Here is a 21,160-nt window from a genome sequence, read left to right as displayed (position 1 = left end):
AGCTAAAGTGAAAGGCAATAATGTTTAATACAATTCTTTATGTATTAGAGACTACACTGAAACTGAGAGTAGAAATAAAACCAAACACATGGATAATTATTTTCAGTACCTGAGCTTAGTTCTACTTTACAGCGTGATATCCGACCGACTTGCCGGTTGTAAATTTGCGTTAAGACCGACTTTTTTTTTTTTTTTTACTCTTCAAACAACTAATACAAAAGCAGTAAAATTGGGGAGACCGATTATAGTTGTAACACTACCAATTCCACGAATCAAGGATAACATAGGAGTCATGTGACAGTTTCAGTCTCATCAGGCTTCCTTTACGATCCCACATGGAGGTTTTCCAGTCTGTGCTGCTAACTCCTGAAGCTACAGCAGAAAATCTAATTCTGAGGTAAGAAAGTAAAAAAAAAAAACAAGATAATATTTTGTTTAGTACTTCTACCGTTGTAGATAATGTTGTACGAGTTATATCAGGTCAAACTCTAGTTTCTCTAGTAAAGAATCGTGTATCAACCTCCTGCCAATTTCAAAGCACCATGCTAATACAGCTAGCTAAACAATGGGTGACAGTGGTGGGGTAGGTTGTAACATGTGTTTTAAAAGTGTTACAATCATCCCCTTATATACAACTAAGAACATTTTTGTGATCATTTTACAGAATGCCTAGAACTTGAGAAAAACAGATCGTGGAGTCGATGCCAGTCTTTTAAAAAGAGCAGCAGAGGAAGGTAGGAAAGTAAAGTCTGTTAGGGCAGAGGCAAAATCCCATGGAATCTGCCATGTAACCTTGAACAGATATTGGCAGAAATATAAAGAACTGAAAGATCAGGGATCGAGGGACCTTCCTTGTGTAGGATACTACAGTCCTCACCAGGTCTTCACCAGGGAGAAGGAGGAGACTTTGTCACAGTATATAAGCCAGGCAGCCGATATATACTATGGGCTAACTCCACATGAGGTGAGCATGATGGATAAGCGTCTTGAGAACAGTGTAGAAAAGGCAAGATTCAAGACCTCTTAATGTGTATTAGACCTTTCATGCAAACTCAATTGAATGTTTGTGAATGATGAATAAAATATTTAAAATCAAGTAAAAGTAAAATAAATACCAACACATACATTTAGACAATTTCTAAAAAATGTGTGTCCCTACTCAGACATCATGTTATGATTTCTTTTAGGTCAGAAAGTTTGCCTATCAACTCGTGGTGGAATTCAACATACAGTACAGCATCCACAAACCTGGGATGAGAAGAAAATGGCGGGGCCTGATTGTTTTGGCTTGTTTATGAATCGGAACCCCAGACTTTCAGTGACTAGCCTTTCAAGAGCTACCAGTTTTAATCATGCTAATGTGGAACTCTTCTTCAGTCGACTGGGAGAGGTGATTGATAAAAATGGGTTTGATGGCAGTGACATATGGAATGTCGACGAAACCCTTAGTTTTTGTGCATTTTGTCTACCTGTTACAACTTACCCCAGTATGTGTTACAACCTACCCCAGTAGTGGGATAGGTTGTAACAAAGGACCACCTTGTATTTGTCATCATCTCACAAAGTCTGTGACACAGTTGAATAAATTTAAATTGTTGCCATTTGTAGTAGACAAATGTGGGTACTTTGCCTAAATGTTTCAGACGTGTAGCCTAAAAAAAAGGTAGTTTTAGGTGCTGAAGAAAAAAGTGTTACAATCATACCCGGTCTCCCCTAATATTAACGGGTTCATTAAAACAGCTCGACACCGCTTTAATTTGGCACGAAGTTCTGGAAAAACTGTGTGCAGCATCAACATAAGGTTTGCAACGATGCGCCCGAAGGCACGGGTTGAAGACCCAGTCCGTGACGTCACGATATGCTAATTTATTTAAAGTCATACCTACGTAATCACCATCACCAAAATTGTACTTTTTTTTTTTTATATTGAAACTTGAAAAAAATATAGACCTACCTACTGACTCTTTTTTTTTTTTTTTTACTGTTACTGCAAACCAAAATATTTTTAAGGATGGCCTTGATTTTTATTTTTTTTTTGTAACCAGACATACAGGAAGTGTTTACTTCTGGCCTGTTTAGGTTCTTGAAATCACTTTAATAATGTTATTAAACAGTTAATGACATTTTAAACAAAGTAAGAAAAACTTAGCTTGAGCAATTTTAGTTTATTTTATTCAAATTAAAGTTTTCATTTCATTCCCTGTAGAGATTCTAATCCCTGATTCTAATCAAACAATAATTTACTTTATTAAGGCAGGTGTTATGCGAGACACAGAGGAGGAAGCCGGAGTGTTAGCAAACAGAGTTTATTTGCAAAAACACGGAAGTAGAGTAATTCGGTGGTGCGCGGGAAAGCGCGGCCCACAAAGGTCCAGAGTAAAAAATGCAGTCTGTGTATACCGGTGATGCACGGTGGAAGCGCGGCCAACAAAATCCAGAGTATTGGTGCTGCAAGGCAGTCGGTGTACTAACCAGGTGAGCGCTTAGGAGAAGCACGGAGCTGAACATGAACAGCCAAACCATGTGTGGCGGGAGCCGTGTGGTGTGTTAGGAGGTACGCGTGAGAGCCGTACAGCTTATCACACACAAACCCAAGTTTATCTATTTGGAACCAGTTTGACTACGCCACCTCGGAGGGTTAAACCCAGGAAATAGAAGTAAAACTCAGTGTTTGTTATCAGATCACACAAGTTCGGTTCTCTTAAAATAAGTGTAGGCAAGAAAACATGGGCATCATAAAAAGTACAACGTTTATTAAATACTTACAGTTAAAATAAAAACTCCCTTATTATGCTCAATCTAAAGAGCCCTTAATAACGGCCCAAACCAACATTACAAAAACAACAAAAAGAAAGATGTCTTCACTGTTAAAAAAGGTGCAGTGACATACAAATACACAAATAACGACGATCAAAGGAAAGAAATAATAAACAACCACTTTACGCAACTTCTAAACAGACAAAACAAAATATCACAATTAAATCCAGGGCTGGGGTTATCCACCGAGGCGATCACCAGGGTTAGTTATCCAACCGCACACTTCCACACACACACACACACCTCACCATGAACTCAGAGCACGCACTCGTACACTTCAAGAATGTCGCACAGCACACGTTGGAATAGCACCACCACCAATAGGTCTTTCACCCGTGGGAAAGCTCCTGAAAGAAATCAAAACCAAAATAAATACATATAAAACAGAAACAGAATGAATGAAAAGCAAATAGAAGTCACGATTCAATGCAACCGAAAACTTTATAAAAAGTTTGAGGGAGACAGGACTCAAAAAGGGGCGGCCACGTCGTTCTTAGGCCGACCCAAAGAAATACCCGATCGTCCACCCCAAAGTAGACCAGAGCAGGTCAGTTAAAACTATCCCAGAAACCAGATGGTAGCAGCAGAAGTCCCTTTAAATGATTGTAGGCCAATATTAGGTCACTTGGCGCGCAGTGGAGGAAAAAGTCAACTGCAGTGATAATAGCCAGGACGAAACGAGAGGGAGAATCCTATAACAAATAGTACAAAAACAGAATTAATAGTAATTGCACAATTACACGCCGAAATTCCCCTTACCAAAACCGACAACTTACCAAGTGCGGATAAAGGAGTTCACGAGGATCAATTCGCCGCTCAGGATACGCAACCCTCAAATAACCCCCTGTTAAACCGAAGTACAAGGACTGCACATTACTCACGCCACCCGACCCTCATTAAAGCTAGACATGATCTATAATGCAACTTCCTCATACCTGAAAGGTGGGCAGTAAACAGATCCGAACAGCATCCGACAGGGACACACACAGTGATGAAAAGACAGGCTAAGGGTGCAATAAACGAGCCATTAATGCAACAAGATAACTAAAAACAAATTAGCCAACGCTACATGCTAACCGCACATACCTGAAATCGCTAGAGTAAACGAAAACTGGGAGGATACGGACGTGACGCATCCCAAGCTCAAAACCAACCCGCTCTAAATAGTGCCTGCTCGACACTGATTGGTGGTCATGAGTGTCAATCACCACTCGTACCTCGTTCATACGGTCACAATCCACCCCCAGCTTCTGCATCGTCGCCCCGACGGTGAACTAACCCAAAAGCCCACACTCTTAACCTTCAGTCCCAAGAACGGAACAAGGCCCCAGCTGTACTATCCACTGTACTAGACACCGTACCTGGCCCCAGTGATCGTGGAAGATGATGTACATTAGAGTGCTGCCCAGCAGTACTCCTTCCGGTCCTTCTCACCACACTCTCACCCACAGAAGCAGAGGATAAAGGAAGGTTCACTGCTGGCTGCACATTCACTCCTGCCTCAGGGACTTCTAATCCTTGGTCCTCACCGGAACCTGAAGGTTCCGACTGAACAGTACCCCGAGGTGATTGCCTACTATTAACCTGTGATGTTTCAGGTACCAGGACAAACAAATCTCCCTCGTCCAACTCCTCTTCCCGAGGCTGCACCGGTTCCGCTATTGAAGTGTCCTGCAATATGGGGGGGGGATTTCCTACCAATCTGAGGTTTCAGCAAAGATCGGTGCACATGCTTTAACTTACTTAGATCTGTGGTGGGGGCAATTGTATACACCACACCTCCTTCCTTAAGTGCCTTCACAATCCGGTACACCACTGAGCTCCACAGGTCATGTATTTTATGTCGACCTCTCACGCTATAATCACGGAGATATACCAACTGACCCTCCTTCAGTGGTGACTCTCGGACCTGCAGATCATGCCTGGCCTTTCGGCGATCAGCAGCGGCCCCCAACCACTCACGAGCGCCCTCAAAAGCCACCTGCAACCGATCCTGATGTTCCATAACCCAACGATGAACACTACCAGCCATGGTTCTTCAACTCTACCAAGCAAGAAGTCAACTGGAAGTCTAGGCTCCTGCCCAAACATCAAAAAATACGGGCATTCCCCTGTAGCTTGGTGAGGGGTAGTGTTGTAGGCGAACAGTACCTGAGGGAGACCAGATGGCCAGTCCCTCTTCCTTGACACAGGCTAGGTGCGCAAGAGGTTGTGCAATGTCCTGTTGAAACGGTCGCACTGGCCGTTTCCAGCAGGGTGATATGGAGTAGTGCGTGACTTTTCAACTCCATATAAGCAACACAACTGATGGATAAGAGCCGACTCAAAGTTACGACCTTGGTCCGAATGGATACGGCCAGGCACCCCAAATTTACAGAACCACTCGACAACCAGAACCTGTGCCACAGTCTCAGCTTGTTGATTTCTAGTGAGTACAGCCAAGGTGTATTTGGTGAAAATATCAGTCATGACCAACACATTCTCCAGACCTGAACTTGAGGGTTCTAACACAGTAAAGTCCAAGGCCAGAATCTCATTTGGCCGTGCGGCCAGCAGGTGTCCCATGAAACTAACAGGGGCAGGCTGGACACCCTTGGCACACTGGCACCTCTCACACTCATGGCATCACTGGGCAATGTCAGCAGACATCCCTGGCCAATAACATCGTTGCCACACCAGCTGAGAGGTGCGCTCCACCCCTGGTGCCCGTGCAGTTGGTGTAATTGTGTCAACACCTCAGGCTTCATGGCCACCGGCAATAACACTTGGAGAACCTCCTCTCCACCATCCGGGCGAAACACCCGACGATAAAGCACCCCCTCCTTCTCCACCAGGCGATCCCACTGCCAAAACAAAAGCACAGCAGACCTAGAGAATTTCTTACGCTCCTCAGAGCTAGGTGGCGATTTCCACCTCCAAAACACCAGCAGCTCTCCAATAACTGGATCGGCCTGCTGCTGAGCAGACATATAACTGATGGAATAACCAGGAAAGGATACGATCTGGTTTACCCCTGTCACCAATCTGCCCTGGTCGACTTGACGCAACGCAGCAGGAACAGCTACCCCTGGGCACAAATCCTGAACCTCCACCACAGATGGATTCTGGCATGATAAGGCATCAGCATTGCGGTTGCTCTTGCCTGATCTATACTTGAGCTCAAAATCAAAGGCCGCCAACTGGGCAGCCCAGCGCTGTTCCATGGCACCCAGCTTAGCAGAGGTCAGGTAGCTAAGAGGATTATTATCGGTGTAGACTACACACTTGTGTCCCAGCAGGTACTCCCGGAACTTCTTGGTCATGGCCCACTTGAGCGCAAGAAACTCCAGCTTCATAGAACTGTAGTTTGAAGTATTGCGCTCAGTGGGCCTCAGACCTCGGCTACCATAAGCTATGGGACGCACCTTACCATGTTGCTCTTGTGAGAGGACTGCCCCTAGCCTGACGGTGAGTGGGAGTGAGAGAGGGGATTGTATATGGTGGTTGATGAGAGTCAGGTGTGAGCAATTAGTAAGCAGGCGAGCCGCTCCATGCGGGCAGGGCACGCACGGGAGAAGAGTCAGAGAGCTCCCTGACAGCAGGGGAACAGGTTGCCATTTCTGCACATTTAGGTTCCTCTAGAAAAAAGGTGTTTTAAAAAGGGTTAAAACATATAAACCATGTCAGAGACCGTGCATTGAGCTGTTGTGAATTCCTACGTAGTACGCTGTCGCTCACTCAGACTACGAGCTGAGGGATCAGGCCTACATAAACACTTTGCATCTCCTTCTTGATGTTCAGCTCATACTTCTCTAGGATTTCACTGAGTTGCTCATCAGGGAGGAGAAAACAGCATTCCTGCTGTATTCCTGTGGATCAGACATGTGCCCAGTGTCCGAAAGCAGCACATAGTGAACCTGCTCCCAAGGGTGAGTGTCAATACACTTGACTCAGACCCTCCTGACCGTTCCTCCAGTACGAGTTTGAACTGAATTGAAAGCAGACTAAAAAGCATAGTTCCAGTGATAGCTCTGAGTTAAGTTAAGCTGATTTTGTTGCTTAAAAATGATTATTTGGTTATGACTTTAGATTTTATACACATACAGTAATCTGAGAAATGTAGTGGTGTTAAAACTGAAGGGAAAGTTTGATTAACTTCTCACTTGACTAAATTAAGAAGTTGGAAAGCAGCAATCTCACTGGACAGCTACTGTATAAATACATAATGGTGAACCTCTTGTATTATAGCAGTCTGTTTCTGCTGATTCATGATGGAAGCTGATGCTGTTGTTGTTCAAGGATCTTTAATATTATCTCACAGTGTGCTGTAGAAAACCTCCAATCCTCCACCTCCAATCCCGCGCCAAGGTCAGAGGGTCTGGCTGGTGACAAAGATCTGTCCATTGTTGTGCATTGAGTCCAAGAAGTTGGCGCCACGCTACATCGGGCCGTTCAAGATCCTGCGGCTGATTAATCCCATGGTTTAACACCTGCAACTCCCCCAGACCATGAGGATCAACCCTACATTCCATGTTGCCAGACTGAAACCGGTCCTCTGTAGCCCTCTAGCGCCCCCTGTTGACCAGGCCCCACCCCCACCCCATCTCGTCGATGGAGCCCGGCCTTTATGTGCCAGAGTACAGCTGTAATACTTATCAGAGCGCGTAGCACTCTGAGAGGTAACATATATACCACAGGAGTTAGGAAAAGAGTTTCCGATTGAGTTCCAGCGTGGTTATATGTATCAGAGCGCATAGCATCTGATTTTCTGATTTTTTGATTTTCTGATTGTCTGATTTTCTATCTACTACTCGAGTTCTAACATTAAAGCTTAGATAATTCCTAAATACACAAGGTCAAGTTCTGTACATTATTTTATTTAATTATATATATACAGTATATCAGAGGGTGAGGTGGGTGTGGGAGGGTTCACAGAGATACACGTGATCCGAAAAGTGAAAGATAAAGGTGTTTTCTTCACAGAATTGGAGACTGCTCTGAATTTTTTTTTTTTTTACTTTTATTTGTTGGTGTTAGTTTATATCTGTGACGGTAATGTAAATATTTTTTTTTTTTGCTTGTTGATGCTCTGTGAATTTGCTTTTATTTATAAAAGCTAAAATGGAGTAAAAATGCAGCGTTTTTTGTTTGGTTTTTGAAAACTTCAGATCAACCTAATGTGCTTTGGACAAATGAGTCTAAAATGTAATTATTTGGAGACCATAACACAGGGCATATTTGGTGTTAACCATATACAGCTTTTTAGATCTAAATCAAATCTAAATCCTATTGAGATTCTGTGGAGTGCTTTGTAACAGACTGTGCATGCATGAAGCCCCTCAAACATTACACAGCTGAAAGAGTACTGCATTAAATAGGTCATTTTGCAGCATAAAAATGACCATGGGCTTTATTACGTTTTCTTTTAAAAGAGATTGCTGTAAAAAATCTTCAAGACAATTACAGAGCTACAGAATCCAGCAATATACCACACATGTTTGTTACTATACTGGAATATGGACATAGTCCAATTGCCCATTTTTTGCAGGTTATGTTACTTTGGATTTATGTATTAAATAAAATATATTTTCCCCAGCACTGAGGGTTATTTAAAGTTTATATAAAGTTTAGAATGCATGCATATTGAAATTTCATATCATTTCAAGTATTTTTAAAAATATTTTCATATAATCAGATTAATCATGTGATATTTCAGATTCAGTTGTGTATGTGTGTGCTGAGTTTGTATACAATAAACCATATTAGCTTCAATAATATAATTACAAACAAAATTATAATTATTATTAGCTTAAAAACTGAACCGTTGCAAGCAAAGTTCTATATTTTCTAGAATTATTCTCTGTCTTCCAGTTAATTTGGCTGTGTTAGTGTTTCCACTCTTGGCACTGATTTATATATTCGATCATGTACATCATGTAATACTTACTTATTTTACATTATTTATTTATGTAAAACAAACATTAGGTTACATTTAATTCAATATAAATTCATAAGCATATGATTATAGTGAGTCCACAGAAATGAGGTTAATTAAACATAAATGCACTTAGAAAACACAATGATATTACACAACAATTAATAATGCATTACACAATCTAAAAACAATTCTTAAACATTTTTACAATCCGTGTGTGCTGGCCATGAAAAAAAAGTAGAAATTGTATGCATGCTATATTCAGACTTAAACTGTTGAGTAAAACAGAGGCTAGAACTAGACATTATATTGAATATGCAATTTTCACAAATTTACCTGACTCTAAATACATTTCAGTTTTGATTCCATTTCAAAAACTCATGATATACTAAACTTAAATTGATTGCAAATTTAGTTTAAATTGAATTTCTTAAACATACACGTAAACACAAAGCACAGTGTAAAAGGTTAACCAAAGGTTAACTGAAAGGTAACTTTCTATTGCCTGAGTACCTTAATGTTAATGATGAACAAAATCATTCCATACATTCTGTCAGATTTGGGTATTTGATTAATAGCAAAGTAGTTTGCTAACACTGCGCTAACATTACTTACAGTACAGTAAAGAAACACAAATTTTCTGATCGCCCATTAAATTACCACGTTTAAACTCTCTGCTACTGACTTGCATTTAGCCCACAAAATACCATTATAGGTCATGCTGTACTATCTTCAAAAAACTGCTCTGTTAACCGTTTGGACTATAAACATAGCACTTTTGGACACAACACTTTTGGAGTGTTGGAATATTAAGACATACATACAGAGTGCACTGTTAACTATTAGTAATAAATAACAATAATATAGAAATAATTAGTAATAAATAATATTTTTTATTTTATAAGAAATTATAGTAACAATAAATAGACTACTTCCACTAAATAGACTGTATGTTTTTATTTATCAGGGCCTACATAACAGTTGTTTTCTTCGACTTCACTAAAATAAAAATTACCTCAGGTGAAAACAACAACAACAACAACAACAACAACAACAAAAAAACCCTCGCAGATTTTAATATGTACACATTTTTTCCCCTAAACATTAACCAACATTCAGGAAATAGATTTAAAAATAAGCAGACCCTTCCTACATCCACAGTCAATACAAGAGACATTAGCAGGCAGGTTACTAATGAAATACTTAACATACATAAATATTTCATCATTTTGAAGTGAACAGGGAAGAGATTTTTTTCTATGATTACAGTGTCAGGAATGGCTGGGACTATTTCCTACCTGGACACTAGATGGACATTTAAGCATTTTTTGTGATTTGCACATTGTGCTTTTTTTTTGTTTTGTCTATCATGTGTTTGCCCCACAATATCCTTAATCCCGCCTCTGCACACCTGTTCCTTGTGTTTCAATGATTGTTCTCCTCATTTATACCAGTTGTATAGTGTTTGTTTTTTGCTGAATCTTTGTCCCTTTGTTTGTTGTCTTTAGTGTCCTTGTGTTTCTATTTTGCTTTATTATTTACAGTACAAAAACTCAGGAACACAGTGATGTGAGTGTGAAATAATTTTATTGTCACACTACACTGCCACGTGTATGTATCTGAGTTAAAATCAGACCATAAAAGTCCTTTATACTATACTAAAAACAATAACTGAAATTGAATTCTCTTGTCTTTTAATTGAAAAATAAGGAAACAATAAAATCTGATCCACATTTTATTTACTTATACTTATTATATGTTCAGCTAGATACAGTATCTCTGTATGTTAATAAGAATAGACAGAGTGATACATTTTTATATTATGTTGAGCTTATCATATATTTTTTTTTTCCAGAATAAACTTCCTACTTATGTTTTTACCAACATTTCCTGGTTTCTGCACTGACACCTGACTAGTTGACATCTCCACAGAAGCCATTAGTGATTGTATTAGTTGATTAGTATATGCAACTCTGAAGATAAAACAATCTGCTGTCTTGCTGTGATATGAAGTCATGAGGAAAGACAAAAGCCCACAAAGTCTTTTTATTTATCAGGCATTAATTAAATAACAATTGTTTGATCCTCAACACCCTCTATAAACAAACTCAGGTGAGAACACCAGAGACTTAAATATGTAGTCATTTTTTCACAAAAAATGAACCAGCATTCTGACACCAGGTGGGGAAAAAAGTGCATCTGATAATTCAGTACCAGTTAAACACCTTTAGCAACAATAATATGAATTAAATGTTTTGTGCAGGATTTCATCAGTCTCTTACATCATTTTGGGAAACTATTGTCCAGTCTTCTTTACAACATGGCTTTAATTCACAGCACAGCATTCCAGTGAGGTTGAGGTCTGGACTTTAAATCTGCTATTCCGACACCTTCATATTTTCTTCTTTGCCATTCTGGTAATGATGTCCAGCATCATCGTCCTGTTTTATGACCTGATTCCAGCTCAGATTAACCTCTGGACAGAGTCTCACATTTGTGTCAGGATTATTCTAGTAATAAAGTGGATTTCATCGACTGTCTCACATAGGTTTATAAGTCTGAACATTACAGTCTGACCTTGGACTGAATTTGCTGTGACGCTCACTAATGAAATGTACAGAGCAGCTGTATTGAAGGTTTTCCCCACATGTAAACTGTGCTATTGTAGGATAAAGTCTAGGATTTAAACTATGGCAGAAATCTGTATTAAACTATTCAGTAAAACTTTTTATTTTTAATTTTGCATCTTTTGGAGCTTTGTTTATATTTATAAACTGTGCATTTAAATAATGTTACATATTATGATACATTTTATGTGAGTGATGCTTTGTATAACATTGTACATTGCTTTTTGTAAAACATTTTGTGTATCTTTAAAACTAGACCCGTGTGTGAGACTGAAGTGACTGAAAAATTCATTAATTTTCTTTGTTTTTTTTTCTTGTTATTTTTTTTCTTCTCATTTCTGACTACAAATTTCGGTATATTATGATTAATTGATTGATTATTAAATTAAAACTATGATTTATTAATGGCAGAAAACGACGTGATGTGGTTTGAGGCCACAGATTAATGACGTCACGGCGTCACTATGACGCGGCGCCTCTTTTGAATTTGGCGCTGTTCCAGAAAGCTGCGATTTAAAAGACGTTTCTGTACAAACTCGCTATCAGCGCTCTTATCACTCCCTATAACACGGAAAAGTAGGAATTAGACGACTTGTTTACGAGTATGGAGAGAGAGATGAGTGAAGACAGGAAGCTGTGCGGTTTACTGAACGAGATGCGATTGGACGGGTCGCTGTGTGACGCGGTGCTCAGAGTGGACGAGGTGGACTTCAAGGTCCACAAGAACATCCTCTCGGCGTACAGCCCGTATTTCAGGTAAAAAAAAACAAACACAACTTTTCATCTTAAAATGTTACCTAATGAGCAAAAACTATACCGAAGATGAAACGGTATTTACATTAGTATTAAATAAACAGATCCATAGTCACAACTCCGCGAGTCTGATTTAATGATGATTTCTTAACGCCGACGTTTCCTCACAGCCATCTGACTGAAATCTACCCTGTTACACGGTATTGTAATAAAACAAGTGTCAGGATGTTAAGGAGCGCATGTCCAGTGTGTGTACTGTGTAACTGCAGCTTCCACATCATCAGGACTCCAGTCTGTTGTGTGGAGATATTTTTAATATACTGTATGTTTTAACTAATACATGTTCTTCTCTTCCTGATCTGCAGAGCTCTATTCACAAGATGGAGCAATCTGGATCAGAGCATATACAACATCAATGGTGTATCTCCAGAAATCATGGATTTTATAATCCACTACATGTACACGCAGGACATTCAAGTCAGCACTGATGAAGTGGAGACCCTCTTGGTGACAGCAAATTACCTGCTTATCCAAGACCTTGTAATGAGCTGCTGTGAATTCATACAGGAACATCTAAACCCAGATAACTGCTTAAGGGTTTGGCAGTACGCTGACACTCACTCGTGCTACGAGCTGCGGGATCAGGCCTACATGTATACGTTGCATCACTTCGAGGACGTTGTTTTTTCACAGTCTGGAAAATTCCTAGAGCTGACCATGGAGCAGCTCAGTGACATCCTGGAGCAGGATGAGCTGAACATCAAGGAGGAGAAAACAGCCTTCCAAGCTGTATTCCTGTGGATCAGGTATGATCCCAGCGTCCGAACGCAGCACATAGTCAACCTGCTGCCGAAGGTGAGTGTCAAGACCCTCATGATTGTTCCTACCTAATGAATTTGAATGGACCAGAAACCAGACAATAGACTAACAGTTAGGGCTCCAGTGATAGCTCTGAATTAATTGAATTAGGTAGTGATGGTAATAAACAATACATGCTAATGGGCAGGAAAAATCTCTTTATTTTGTGAACTTCTTGTTTATTAATAAGTCTTTTTTGTTTTATAATACGATCTTAATCGTACAACACTTATCTCACGGTCTCCTGTAGAAATCAGTCAGATATCCATTTCCATATTATCCTACAACCTTCCACATTTTTGCTCCACTTTCTAACCAAAAGTTCTGACCTTTCATATTGTGTTGTCTGTGCTGTGAGGTCAGGTGCGGCTGGCTCTGGTGACTCAGGAATACTTCCTGGAAAATATAAAGAAAAACCCGGTGGTCAGCAGTGTGTGTGAGTGTCAACCCATCATCGCCCATGCCATGAAGGCCATGTACATCTCCAACACCAGACACTCACATCTGTTTACCCGTCCACGGCTCCCGTATTCCATCCTGTTTGCCATCGGCTTCAATGAGGAATCTTCTAAGAACATAGTGGAAACGTACGACTCGAGGCTGGACAGCTGGATGAGCATCTCCAGTAGAGAAGAGCAAGTTCGAGTCTACCACGGCACAGTGTTCTTGGATGGTTTGGTGTACGTTATTGGTGGCTCTGACCTTGTAAAGTACTTAAACACCATGTGCACATTTGATCCCCTGGATGGAACGTGGAACAAGGCAGCGCCCATGCACTTGCGCCGTGGCTATGTTAGCGTTACCGTGCTGGACGGATTCATCTATGCCATGGGAGGCTTTGACGGCAACGTGAGTCTTAACACAGCTGAGCGTTATCAACCAAGCACCAACCAGTGGAGCCTCATCCCACCCATGCACGTGCGGCGAAGTGACGCCAGCGCTGCCACTTTAAATGGAAAGGTAAGCCTTCAATTCTCACACACACACTTCAGCACAGTGAATTAGGGTTAGAGGTCATTATCACTTCTGATACAAAAAGGGTCGAGGGCCTTTGGCTAAAAAATAAATTTAACCCTTATTTAATGTTCCTGTGCCTGATGAGACCTGCTTGGAGACACCCAGAAGCTTGATTTCCTTTTGTCTTTTTTTTGATTCCTTTAGATCTACATCTGTGGAGGCTTCAATGACAACAAGCATCATTTCACGGCTGAGTGTTTTGACCCTTATTCTAAGCAGTGGACTCTGATTGAGCGGATGCTCATGCCCAGGAGTGGCCTAGGCGTCATTGCGCTGAACAACCAATTGTTTGCTGTAAGAACTGAAAGTAACACACACACACACACACACACACACACACACACACACACACACACACACACACACACACACACACACGCACACACTCAAAATTTAAACCATATGACCTCTGTATAAGGATAGAAATTTAAAACTTTAAACAAAAATGACATCTTAAAATGAGACTATGTGATAGATGTGAAAATAATTCTATGAAAACTTAATTTTTGAAGATCATATCATTGTATTGTAAGTGGCAGTATGGAAACATGTTTCTATTCGCACTGTTTTTGTTCATTCACACAGAGAAATCTGATGTTTTATAGATCGGAGGTTTTGGTGGATTCAGTCGGATGCAGAGCATCGAGGTCTTTAACCCTCGTACCAACTCCTGGAGGTTTCTTTCCCCCATGTTTAACCCACGCAGCAACTTTGGCATCGAGGTAACGAACCTGGTGTTAATACAAGATTAGACCCAACTCCAAAACCTGGAGTGAATGAACTATAATCCATCTATTGTCTACCTCTTCACCATGTGATCGTCTTCTTCTTCTTCCAGGTGATGGACGGTCACTTGTATGTGATTGGTGGCTGCAATAATAAAGGCACAACCTCCAGATGCGAGTACTACGATGTGTATAAAGATGAGTGGTAAGAGCAGGGTTACTGTCACTTCCAGAGATCTGGGGTTATGTAGTTAAGTTTATCCTAGAAACTCGTACTGTAGGGAGTGTGAGTATCTTGTCATTCTTTACTGTATTAAACTGAACCTTAGGGTAAATGTGATGTTATGATGATAATTAAAAACAGAAACATTACAAACTTGACAAAAATTTGATTTCCTGCAGGTTCCATGTCCAGAACATGAACATTTCCCGCAGTGCAGTCGGCTGCTGTGTGGTTTCTGGGCTTCCCAACGTCACTGACTACACCACAGAACGTGATGGTTTACTCTAGATGCACAGCTTTTATTATTTTTTATTATATTTTATTATATGTCATCGTATTATTAATTAATTGCCTGTTTTAAGACATAGAGTACAGATAATGATTTGAACTCTATCTGTCATTTTTAACATATTTTTTAGTGTTTTAATCATCTGCCTAATTCACCTGTGTTTAGGACACAATAGTCTGTTATTGGAAATCTGTGTATAAATATTCAGGAATAATTCATTCATTTTTTATTCATTTATTGCATTTTTGTGAGCTCAGAGTTTATATTTATATACAGAACAAATCAATCAGATTACGTATAAAGTATTTCATGTAAGAGTGATGAGTGAAAGATAAAAAAAAAAAAATTCTAGAATTGTGTGTAATGTTCATTACAGGAAATGTAACTTTATACCTTTAAATCTACTCAGGTGTGTGTCAATGAATATTAAATGTTTTAAAATGAATATACATTCATATAAAAGTGCATTGATAGAAGCAGAATCTGTTATAATTGTGTTTTTTTTTTGGTTCTTTTGCATTTCAAATAAATAAAAAAATCATAATGTGCTGGGTGTCAAAACACACTGTTTAATATAAAATGTGTCTTATATGTATACCGAGTTTGTTTTTTTCCCTTTTTATATGAATCAAAGTGTACAGAATACAAAAATTGTCTCACTTTATTATTGTTACTAAATCTCATGTAGTGGATCTATAATATATTCAGCCATATGAATGTGGAGCTTCCTGGTTTGTTATAATAATAATGAAACACAAATAAATTCATTAATATTGCTTCATCACTGTCTTTTTCTATCATTTTTGACTACATATATTTTATTGTTTTATAATTATTTTGATTAAAACCATGTAAAGAAGGCTTCTAACACAATAAATCTGAGATTTATATTAAAATAATTTAGAAAGATTTTTCAAATTTTTTAAAATTCTGAACAGAAACAATATTTTAGTGTTTCCTATCTCCTGTGTCCCACAACACACCTCTGTAGTCAGAAGCCAGCTAAAGTGAAAGATATTAATGTTTAATACAATTCTTTATGTATCAGAGACTACACTGAAACTGAGAGTAGAAATAAAACCAAACACATGGATAATTATTTTCAGTACCCGAGCTTAGTTCTATTTTACAGTGTGATATGTTTTGCTCACAGAAAACACTTTCTACATGGATCAACCTTAAAACCAAAACAAATACAATAAAAAAAAAAATGCTGTAATGGATATTCGTTTCCTTTTTGTAACCAGACATACAGAAAGTGATTATTTGTAGCTTGAGCAATTTTAGTTGATTTTATTCAAATTAAATTTTCATTCTCAGTTGAGATTCTATTCCCTGATTCTAATCAAACAATAATTAACTTTATTAAGGCAGGGGAACACGTTCCTAATCACTAAATTATGTCAATGTGATTGAATTGTGGAAACCAGATTATTAAATCAAAGCTATGATTTATTAATCCCAGGAAACAAGGTGATGTGATGCAGCTTAATGATGTGTTGTGGGGTTTATTTCCCAGAAGTCTTTAATAAATAAAAAGCACAACAGTGCTATAAACATATACACACTGTTAAAAAGGTTCTTATAAATCACACACTGTTGTGAATTCCTACAGGAACTTTCAACCCGGATAAGTGCTTAAGATTTGGCAGTACGCTGACACTCACTCAGACTATGTGCTGCGGGATACAGAAAACAGAATTCCAGCTGTATTCCTGTGGATCAGGCACGAGCCCAGCGTCCGAAAGCAGCACATAGTGAACCTGCTGCCAAGGATGTGTCCATAAACTTGACTCAGAACTTCCTGACCGTTCCTCCGCTGATTCATGACGGAAGCTGACGCCGTTGTTGTCTAAGGATTGTGGATATCATCAGGATTTTATTGTGATCTTGTTCAGCTTTAATTAAATTCAATTAAATTCAATTTATTTCTATAGAATAGGTTTTTTAAGGATTCATATTGTCTCAAACACTGTTTTACAGATTTATAGAAATAGAAAAATCTATAAAAATAAGAATAAAAACAATTAATAATTTAATACATGTGAAGATTAAGTTGAGTTACTATTTATCTTTAAAATAAATAAATAATTAGGAAGCCAGAGAAGACGGTGGCACGAAAACACTAATGGGTTAGTGCAAACTCTGAGTACACCATAAACCCAACACTAATTCCTTCCTGCCAAAGTATTCAAATAGGTGCTGATAAAGACCAGAAAATACCGCTGACTGATGCAACAATGGTACAAAGCATGACGTGTCCAGACGGCCCCAGCCATAATTGGGCAGTCGTGGCCTAATGGTTAGTCTGATTCGTAACCCAAAAGGTTGTGGGTTCGAGTCTCGGGCCGGCCGCGACTGAGGTGCCCTTGAGTAAGGCACCAAACCCCCCAACTGCTTCCCGGGCGCCACAGCATAAATGGCTGCCCACTGCACCGGGTATGTGTTCAGGGTGTGTGTGTGTTCCCTGCTGTGTGTGTGCACTTTGGATGGGTTAAATGCAGACAACAAATTCTGAGTATGGGTCACCATACTTAGCCATACGTCACGTCACTAATGATCCCATAAGTCACTGGCTGACCATGCAGACCAATCCCCGGCATGCACATTATTTGTGCTGCTTCTGAAGAAACTCAGATTTATGTATTCTATTAATGTAATTGTTTGATGAATTTAAGGACATAGTGCTAATGCTCGAACCCCAATACACACCTAATCACACTTAAACATCTGTCAGACATTCCTGCCTGACTACATAATCCTTCAGTTTTATTGTTTCTTATGATCTATTCTTGTTATCTATTCTTTTATCTATCTGTTATCTATTCTGTTATGTATCTATTCTTGTTGTAAGAAAATCCCTGTCTCAGCCATGCTGGTGTTTGAGATTCACGTGATCGACTTCCACAAACCGAAAGACTCGGTGCAGGTGGACATGACGTTCAGGCCGTCATGAGTCTCACCAGGACAGAGCTCAGAACTGTCTCACACACTCACAAACATTCATAGATGTTTGATTTAGATAGATAATAGATTTATATTCTTTTTAATGACTTACAGATACATTGGGTACGATTTGAAAAAGTTTTAGGATTTTAGAATTTTAGAGGTATTTTTGTTTTATCTTGATGCCAATTTATACAAAGCTCCACCTGTTACTGAAACGTCGCGAGTGCCTTTCAGACAAACTAGCAACACCTGTGCATGCCGTTATTTGCGCCTAGTCTGTGAGAGTAGAGCGGGAATACATATCACACCGTGTAGTGGTAGAGCTTCAGTCGCACAATTCAGGGAGCTTAGCCTCTGCAGATCGAACCCGCTTTAGGCATTTTATCTTCCCTCATTATTTTCTGGTCACAAATATATGTATAAATAAATATATTTACAATCATAAGCTAACCACCTGCACTTTCCCATTATTTATATTATATTGAGTGGAATGGGAATAGTAACACCCATAACAGTATGTCCACGCCAGACCGTCAGCCAGCCATAGGGCTTAGTGCTGGTCAATCATGAGCAGGCATTGGCCCAGTGTTTCAACAATGTTCAGCAAGTTTGTGGAACACGCAATGCATTTATCACATTTATCATATTTCCAATGTGATTGCCCCTTTTATCAGGCAGAGCACTGGCTTGGGCTATGGCCATTTGGCAGGGCCACCTAGCTGACTACCCTAAGGTGGGTGTGTGTGTGTGTGTGTGTGTGTGATTTTATTGATGAAAGTTTGGCCCACAGATTGAAGCGTTTGGAGGCACTCCCACAACCCATACCAGTTCGTGCCCTTGACGGGCACCCATTGGCTGCAGGGCCCATAAACATGCAGACATATAGGCTCACCTTGTGCATTGTCCCTCATACAGAGCGTCTGTAGCTACTGTATGTCACTCGGCTTATCTTAGGCTTCCCCTGGTTGCGGCTGCATAATCCACAAATAGACTAGGCCATGTAGTCAGTGACAGTCTGGGGCTCTCAGTGCACCCAGAGCTGCTTCCGACCACAGGTTCTTGCCTGGGGCCACTCCTCACATTTCACGGGGCACTCATGAGCCGTGAGAACCTTGGAGTTTCTGGTGGCCCGCTTTGAATCGAGACGTGCGCCTGAAACTAAAAGCCCCAGACACACCCACAGGGGTTGATTAGGCCTTTTCCTATACCGTCCCGCCCATGGTCACACATTTCCAACATCATCATCGGCCTGCTTTGCTCCAAGGGAATTACTGTGACCCTGTGGCTCATCGCCTTCAGCTCCCACAGTCCATAAAGATCAGTATCATGATGAATGCACATTGAATTGTTGAATTGTTGTGGTAAACCTCATGCCAGGGAGAAAATCTTAAATTGCTGTAGAAAGCCCTTGCATTGATCTGCAGCTCTGTCAAAAACTACACTACTAGAGCCAGAACAGAGACGTGTTTTGATGCATACTTCCCTTAAATAGATGTTGCAGGGTTAAGTTAGAGGTTGTCCATGATGCACACATCATCTTGCCAGTGAGTCCCAGATGTAATGGAATATTGCTTTTAAGGGACAGTGCAAACACTCCATACTCATGCCACCAACATTATTTTATAGAGCACACTTCTGTACACTGAAAGTGGCTGTGATAATATGGCTACTGCTGCATATTATTCCTTTCTGTATGTGTGTGTGAGTGTGTGTATGTGTGTGTGTGTGTGTGTGTGTGTGTGTGAGAGAGAGAGAGAGAGAGAGAGAGAGAGAGAGAGAGAGAGAGAGAGAGAGAGAGAAAGAGAGAGAGAGAGAGTAAGTTTGTATGGAGAAATACTGTTTCATTAAACATTTTCTGCATCACCTTAATTTAGTTGAAATGACAATAAAAGCTTCTTGATTTGACTTGTCTTGATATGAGTATAGATATCAGAGAAGAGCACATATTTGATCATAAACATAAACATAATCAGTCACTGTGTGTTTTCTGAAATGTAATATCAATTATTTTTTTATTTGTAATTTTATAATTTTAAAATTAAATACCATATAGGATGCAGTCTATTCTATAGTGATTGTAACTTCTCCTTTCTCTGGGCACATGCAGTATTGATTTTCACTGCTTGTTACTCCGAACACAGAAAGATGAATGATTTAATTGTCCCAATCTATTAGCCTAAAAAGAGACAGGACTACAAGTATTTATGTAAACACTAAAGGTGTATGTTCTTAATTGGACATCCAAGACTGAATGTGCAAAAACATTTTAATGTCATTTTAATTTAATGTCATTTTAATTTTAAAGTTAATGTCCCAATCCTTAAACAGTAGATTACTACACTTTGCTATTATAGACTTAAAATTAAACTAACCTAACCATTACACCAGTAGTTTACTTCTTTAGTGCATGGATATTAAGTTCATTTTGATCTATGTTTATTTCTCTGTTATTAGCCTCAAAGAATTTTCTCATTTCCCTCTGTGGGAATTGAACTAGGGTTTTTGTAGTGAGAGTCCAATGTCCAAACCGTTACACCAATAGTTTTCTTCTTTAGTGCATGAATATTGTTTATTTTGATCTATGTTCATTTCTATCTTACTAGCCTAAAAAATTCTCATTTCCCTCTGTGGGAATAGGTTGAGCAGCTCGAGTTCCGAAAGGGAACATCTCTAGGTTACGACCGTAACCCTAGTTCCCTGAGGAACGAGACGCTGCGTCTCCGTGCCACACTCCCTGCATCCCTGCGGCGCTTACCTTCTCTCACAGGAGCTAGCGTCTTGTCCATCTCGCAGCCATTTGTAGCTTCCTGTTTACGCGACATCACCCGCCAACGACGTCACGTCCCAACGCCTATTGGTCAGATTACACACGTGGTTCAGAGGGTCACGCAGAGGGTGTTCCCATAGCGTTTCGATGCAGCGTCTCGTTCCTCAGGGAACTAGGGTTACGGTGGTAACCTAGAGACGTTCCCTTTCGGAACTCGAGCT

At 39.8% G+C, this 21,160-nt stretch overlaps 1 protein-coding gene, 1 long non-coding RNA gene and 1 pseudogene across 2 annotated transcripts; 2 read left to right on the top strand and 1 right to left on the bottom strand.

Annotated features, from left to right (window-relative positions):
• Window positions 1-21,160, bottom strand: part of LOC113662193 — a 135,191-nt pseudogene that overhangs the window by 16,124 nt on the left and 97,907 nt on the right.
• On the top strand, window positions 51-1,684 carry LOC125145294. Its single transcript, XR_007143638.1, has 3 exons — window positions 51-397; window positions 665-964; window positions 1,188-1,684. It is a non-coding gene; the product is annotated as an uncharacterized LOC125145294 (long non-coding RNA).
• Window positions 11,832-16,004, top strand: LOC113662204 (kelch-like protein 10). Its single transcript, XM_027176945.2, has 7 exons — window positions 11,832-12,114; window positions 12,477-12,966; window positions 13,333-13,929; window positions 14,131-14,280; window positions 14,592-14,708; window positions 14,825-14,916; window positions 15,114-16,004. Exons 1-7 carry the CDS (start codon window positions 11,963-11,965, stop codon window positions 15,220-15,222), a joined length of 1,707 nt encoding a protein of 568 aa, XP_027032746.2. The 5' UTR covers window positions 11,832-11,962; the 3' UTR covers window positions 15,223-16,004.

The sequence above is a fragment of the Tachysurus fulvidraco genome, chromosome 8, assembly GCF_022655615.1.
Source record: "Tachysurus fulvidraco isolate hzauxx_2018 chromosome 8, HZAU_PFXX_2.0, whole genome shotgun sequence".
NCBI lineage: Eukaryota > Metazoa > Chordata > Actinopteri > Siluriformes > Bagridae > Tachysurus > Tachysurus fulvidraco.
The sequence above is the reverse complement of the archived record's forward strand: the minus strand, read 5'-3'. Positions and strand labels throughout refer to the sequence as shown.